This window comes from Hyla sarda, chromosome 4, assembly GCF_029499605.1.
Source record: "Hyla sarda isolate aHylSar1 chromosome 4, aHylSar1.hap1, whole genome shotgun sequence".
Lineage (NCBI taxonomy): Eukaryota > Metazoa > Chordata > Amphibia > Anura > Hylidae > Hyla > Hyla sarda.
The window spans coordinates 345992482-345999422 of record NC_079192.1 but is presented as its reverse complement, the minus strand read 5'-3'; the positions used below and the strand labels follow the sequence as shown (position 1 = coordinate 345999422).

Genomic DNA, 6941 nt, shown 5'->3' with positions numbered 1-6941 from the left:
AGAGCACTTATACAGAAAAGAACAACCTTAACTTCAGAAGCTCAAAAGTACTGAAAGGATTAAGATTTTTTAATAGAAGTAATTTACAAATCTGTAACTTTCTGGAGCCAGCTGATATATAAAAAAAAAGTATTTTTCCTGGATAACCCCTTTAATTGTAAGGAATCTTTGGGATGGTTCTTTTTCATCGACCCTTTGATGGGTACCTGGGCAATCATGGGTAGTAGTTCCATTCTGATAGGTCATCATACATATGCAGTAATATAGACGGGGTCTGCCTTGCTATGATGTTCCCTTTACTTACACTGTACATAGCTTTTTATACTGATGATAAATAATTGCATATTGACAGAATAAAGTGCTGGAGTCGGGTGGTGGCAGTCTAGAGAAAAGTCGTGTGTGGTTATCTTGAAACTCTCTCCCATGCATTGTATATTGCCATGATATGTCCCTGGCCTGTACAGGAAGTCTTAAAGGGGTATTCCGGGCAAAAAACATTTTATCCCCTATCCAAAGGATAAGATGTCTGATCCCCCTGATCTCACTGCAGCACCCGCATTCTATGCAGATGCTGAATCTCCAGTTTCGGAAACCTCTGGGTTTCCGGGACTGAGGCCATCACGCCCCCTCCCATAGACATGAATGGAGGGGGCTTGGCGTGTCGTCACGTCCTCAGTCCTGGAGGTTTCCGAAACTGGAGATTCACCACCCGCATACAATGCGGGTGCTGCAGGGAGATCGTGGGGGGTCTCAGCAGCGGGCCCCCTGCGATCAGACATCTTATCCCCTATCCTTTGGACAGGGGATAAAATGTTTTTGCCCGGAATACCCCTTTAATGCGAGTTTTACCATGCAGATTTTATTTATTTTACATGAGTTGAGGTGGCAGCTAGATCAGGAGAACATAAGCTTTAATTCTACAATACAGTCACTGGCAAACTATTCTCAAGTATCTGGATGACTGGCCCGGGCGACTATTTCTCTTCGGCATCTGAGCGGGCAGATATTCATTCCCGAGCGTCCTAGCCAAAGGAAACACAAATAAAGAGTGTGGTGATGGTACAAGGAGGCGACTGAAAGACACAGCAAAAAGAAAGTTAGTAAAAAGGTTCCACGAGATGTCAGCAAGGACGGAGCGATTCTGAGAATAAGCAAAAGGACCTAAGTAAAAACCTTCTTTAATAATGGATTTAGAAGTGCATCAAAAGTCATCAACGATATATAGCTTTTTTTTTGTCATGTGTTATACAAAACATACTGTTCAGCATCTATACATAAACCTTTAAGTCTATAAATACAGAGAGATCTTATATACATGGCAGACATTTAGAAAGAGAAACAAGCTGCAAATAAATTATCTGGGGTGGGGGATGGGGCGGGATAAAGTGGCAAAAATCACAAATTAACAAAATTTCCTTTAAAATGTTCTCGTTTAATCGTTTGTTTCATATTCACAGAATCGTCACCGACCATTTATGCTCTAGGTCCAAATGCAATGCATATTGTAGAAAAGAGAGCACTTTTTAGTTTGTTTTTTATTGAATAACCTATGTACCTTGATACTCTACAAACCTCTGCATAACATGGAGACAAAGCCCAGACACACAGCATGCCTATAGCCCTGGTTATGTACACGGCCTAGAGGAAAAGGCGCTAACCACCTCCAGCTCCGCCGCCTGGAAATTTGGTAACAAAACAAAAAAGAGAAAAACTAAAAATCTTTTCTTTTTACGTCTTCTAAAATATCTCTTTGTGCTAAAGTCAAATGTTAGCGACATGAAAAGGACCTGTGTCTGTCATAGAGCTCATCATCCTCATGGTCATCATCATCATCATAGCAGGTGTAGAAAAGTTAGGGGTTAATCAGGGAAATAAACACTCAATCCTTTATAGTTTCTTCATCATCAAGTAGGAAACACAGTTCAATATATAATGTTATTACTCTGTTTAGCAGCTGCTTACTGTTTATACGGTGGGGTAGTGGACGACATCCAGCGATGGGAGTGACAAGTCACGATCTGTCAGTCTGTGGAGGTTGGTGGGCGGTGCTCCCGAGGAGGAGGACACTTTTTTGTATATTTTGTTGTATTCTTTTTTTTTTTTTTTTTTCATTTTTATCCGGTATTCTGAACAGTTCTCGTTCTCTCTCTGGCTGACGCGATCGGTTGTGGGTCGCGTGCCGACCGTTCTCAATCGTCGTCGCCGTCGTCCCCGTGCGCTTCCTCCTGCTGCTGCTCGGAGGCGCGCTTCTCCCGCTGCTTCTCCTGGATCTTCTTCATCTCCTCGGCGTACTTGCAGAAAGTGTGCCCGAATTTGGCCCAGACTTTGTACGGGACGGTGATGGAGTTGCGGTAGGTGGGCTTCACTTCGCTCACCCGCATGAACACGCCGTACTTGTTGGAGCCCACATCAAAGAAGAAGCGCTTGTTGTCCACCGTCAAGGAAGTGCCCTCGGGTAACTCGGCGGGCTCCTCCTCCACCCCATAGTCGTCGATCAGCTTGGCCAGAGCATCGCGGAACTCGATCAGTCCTTGCGCCGGCAGAGCGATGGTCTGGCCCTGCGTGGAGCCCAGGCCCGGGCCGCGGTTTACCGTCTGGCGGATCCGCAGGAAGCGGCCCCGCTGGTTCTCCTTCAGGTCCATGTAGTACTTTCGGTTCTCCCGCACCAAGAACTCGCTCTTGAGCGCTCGCCGGGGCTCGTCCTGCGCCATGTCCGGGTTGCTGGGTCCTAGCTGCGCGTAGTGCTCGATAAAATCCCCCAGGTAGTCGCGGAACTCCACGGCCACTGACATGGACAGGGTGAGCCGGCTCTTATTGCCGCCAGCCCCGACCTCGGCGATCTTTAGGAAGCGGCCCTTAGCGTTCTGCTTAACGTCCAGGTAGAAGCGCTTGTTCTGAATGTCCACTCGCTTGGAGGCCAGCTCCTGGGTTTCGTGCTGCAGAGCCGACCCTCCGAGTCCTGAGGCCGGGTGTAACGAGCTACCACCGGAACTCATAGCCGCTCCTCCTTGCTCGCTTCCACTGTCTCTATCCGCCATGATGCCGCCTGCCTTCTTCCCCTCTCCCTGCTACTCCCACAGACGGGACGCTGATATCGCGAGAACTCGCCGAGGGAGAGACGGGCCTGGGCTGCTGCTGCTGATGCTGACGCCGCTTCTGCTGCTGTGCCGCATGGGGGCGCTCGACTGCTCTGAAACTGGAGGATGCGCTGTCCGGACTCGGCTCCGGCTGGATCTCACTGCGTGTAGTCAGTCACACGAAGCGATTGTCATCCAATGCTAAGAATAGATACGGAGAGAAAGAGGTCTTTCTACTAGATATCTCCTCCTTCAGGGTCTATTTCTAATTTCCCTAATTCAGCGTTTCCCAGCCTCGAGCTGTTGCAAACCTACAGCTCCCAGCATACCCTTTGCCTGTCCTTGCATGCTGGGAGTTGTAGTTATGCACCAGCTGGAGACACACAACTAAAACTCCCAGCATGACCTTCGGCTGTCCTTGCATGCTGGAAAAAGTGCCGCTGTTGCATAACTACAATTCCCAGCATGCACAGACAACCAAATGGCATGCTGGGAGTTGTTGTTATCTGCCTTCAGCTGTTGCATGCCTTTTGACTGTCGGTGCATGCTGGGAGTTGTAGTTATGCAACAGTTGAATGCAATTTTTTCTATCAAAAAGTGTGCCTCCAGCTGTTGCATAACTAGTACTCCCAGCATACATAAACAGCCGAAGGGCTGGGAGTTGTAGTTATGCAACAGCTGGAGACACACAACTAAAGCTCCCAGCATGACCTTTGGCTGTCCGTGCATTCTGGGAGTTGTTATGCAACAGCTAAAGAGCAAAAGTGACGCTATTGCAAAACTACAATTCCCAGCATGCACAGACAGCCAAAGGGCATGCTGGGAATTGTAGTTGTTTGCCTCCAGCTGTTTCATAACTACAACTGACAGCATGCCCTTTGGCTGAGTATGCTGGTAGGTGTACGTATGCAGCTCCAGGAGACACACAGCGCCCGCTGCCGCCACCAGCTGCTCCCACTGCTGCAGGTCACTGACAGGCACCCTATCTCACCCTCCGGACTAGGGGAGGAGCGGGTGCCTGTCATTGACTCCTCCATGCAGGATCAGGTCCCGGCCGACCAATCACGGCAATGATGAGGAGGCTACTGCTGGGCAAGTGTGATTGGTGCTATCTCGGACAGCACCAATCACCCTTTTTTTTTTTTCTTGGACACCAGGGACCCGACCGGACCGGAAACGCTGTCATTTGCTGGTCTGAATTGACCTGCGAATCACAGCAATCGCCTACAAGGGGAGGTCTCAGGACCCCCCTAGGCATTGACATGGGATGCCCGCTGAATGATTTCAGCATGCATCCCATTCCGAGCGGTGGTGACAGGAATAATGAAGAACCTTATGTACCAGGATGCAAGGGTGTATCCATACGCCCTACATCCTTAAGGGGATAAAGTCAATAGGATCTCCCCCCCCCCCCATTCCCCTGAACATATACACTGCTTGTGCAGGAATAAAAAATGTGCTTGAGTCAGGCAGCGTGTATGTTCAGGAAATGGACTGAACGCAGGCACAATTAAACTGCATTTGGCCCCTTCAAGTCCATCAGGATCCTGCCTAAAAGGGATGCAGACAAGCCCATAGACGTAAGTGCGCCAAAGTCTAATTATGGATACATTGGTGGAGATTTATCAAAACCTGTGCAAAGGAAAAGTTGCCCATAGCATCCAATCAGTATGCTTCTTTCATTTTACAGAGGCCTTGTTAAAAATGAAAGAAGCGAGCTGATTGGTTGCTATGGGAACTGGGCTACTTTCCCTCTGCACAGGTTTTGGTAAATCTCCCCCATTTAATCCAGTTCCTGAAATATACATTGCCTTCCTGTTACTCAAAAATCTGATCTACCGAGTCACAATCAGAATAAGTTTGGTTCATTCAAGTCTATGGGCCACTCAGCAGCTTTTTTTTTTTGACCTGATGACACATTGAATATGAAAGCAGCTTGCTTCCTGTTTTAAAGGAGCATTTTGGGATGTAAAAATTGTCTTTCAGGCGGGGGCAGTTGAAAAATAAAGAGATACATTCCTTCTGTCGCTCCCCCAGTGCCTCCGGTAACCCGCTCCGGCTTCCACTGCGATCATCTTCCTGGTGGTCGGTGAGTCATACTGACCGAAAAAAGTCACACTGCAGCTCATCCTATCGCTGGTCGAGGCGGGACTTCGCTGCAGCTGGTGATTGGCTGAGTGCAGTATGACTCACCGGCAACCAGGAAGAGGTTCGCAGTGGAGGCCGCCGCGGGTTAGCGGAGGCACCAGGTGAGTGACGGCAGGTATGTATATCATAATTTTTTTACTGCGGGCAGTCTGAAAGACAATTTTTACATCCCAGAATACTCCTTTAGAGTACGTTCATACAAACTGAAGGACCGCTGCATGGTGGCTTTACATTTGCCTGCTCAGTGGCAATACGCCGCTACGAGCAGACAAACTGAAGTGATGTGCGAGTCGCCATGCATGCGCGGTGTACTCGCACACCTCACGGCCGCTCCCCCTGCTCCATGAGCTAGGCAGAGAGCAGCTGCTATTTGCAAGTATACTGCGCATGCGCGCTGTGACTCGCACATAGTTTGTCTGCTCATAGCAGCGTATTGCCGCTCCGAGCAGGCACATGTAAAGCAACCATGAAGCGGCAGATCCGCAGCGTAAAATACGCTGTGAGTCTGCTCGTGTGCGTGTGAACGTACCTTAACCCCTTAAGGACCGGAGCTTTTTCCGTTTTTTTCATTTTCAATTTTTCCTCCTTAACTTTAAAAAATCATAACTCTTTAACCTTAAATTTTCACCTAAAATTCTATATGATGACTAATTTTTTGCATCACTAATTCTACTTTGTAATGACATTAGTCATTTTACCCAAAAATCTACGGAGAAACGGGAAAAAAAATCAATGTGCGACAAAATTGATGAAAAAACACTATATTGTAAGTTTTGGGGGCTTCTGTTTTTACGCAGTACATTTTTCGGCAAAAATGGCACATTATCTTTATTCTGTAGGTCCATACGGTTAAAATGATACCCTACTTGTATAGGTTTGAATTTGTGTCACTTCAGAAAAAAATCATGAATACATGCAGGAAAATGTATACGTTTAAAATGGTCATCTTCTGACCCCTATAGCTTTTTTATTTTTCTGTGTTCAGGGCGCTAGGAGGGCTCATTTTTTGCGCCGTGATCTGAAGTTTTTAGCGGTACCATTTTTGTTCTGATCAGACTTTTTGATAACTTTTTATTCACTTTTTTGTGGTATAAAAAGTGATCAAAAATGCAATATTTTGGACTTTGAAATTTTTTTGCGCGTACGCCATTGAACGTGCGGTTTAAAAAGCGGTATATTTTTATAATTCGGATTTTTATTTACAAACACTGTTTTATTTTGTTACTAATAAATGCCGGGTGATTCAAACTTTTAATTCAGAAGGGAATACCTGAAAGGGTTAACTATTTTTATTTTTCTACACTTTTTTTTTTTTTTTTTTTCTACACTTTTTTTTTTTTTTTTTTTCTACACTTTTTTTTTTTGCAAGCTGATAGGTGCCATAGAGACCTATCAGCTTGCAATGGCTGATTTCATTCATTGACTGCTGCCTTGCCGTTGCATGGCAACAATCAGTGAAATCGGTGATTGATTGCTCAAGCCTGGATGTCAGGCTTGAAGCATTCAATCAGCGAACAGACTGCAGGAAGGAAGGTAAGAGACCTTCCTCCTGTAGTACAGCTGTTCGGGATGCCGCGATTATACCGCGGCGATCCCGAACAGCTCCCTGAGCTAGCCGGGCACTTTCGTTTTTAGCCGCGCGGCTCAGCTTTGAGCGCGTGGCTAAAGGGTTAATAGCGCGTGGCACCGCGATCGGTGCTACGCGCTATTAGCGGC

The 6941-nt window shown here is 46.9% G+C and overlaps 1 protein-coding gene across 1 annotated transcript; it reads right to left on the bottom strand.

The window, feature by feature from the left end:
* Nucleotides 1–1411: 1411 nt before the first annotated feature.
* PURA (purine rich element binding protein A) lies at nt 1412–3108 on the bottom strand. Its single transcript, XM_056516553.1, has one exon. It carries the CDS (start codon nt 3036–3038, stop codon nt 2190–2192), a length of 849 nt encoding a protein of 282 aa, XP_056372528.1. The 5' UTR covers nt 3039–3108; the 3' UTR covers nt 1412–2189.
* Between the last annotated feature and the right edge of the window lie 3833 nt (nt 3109–6941).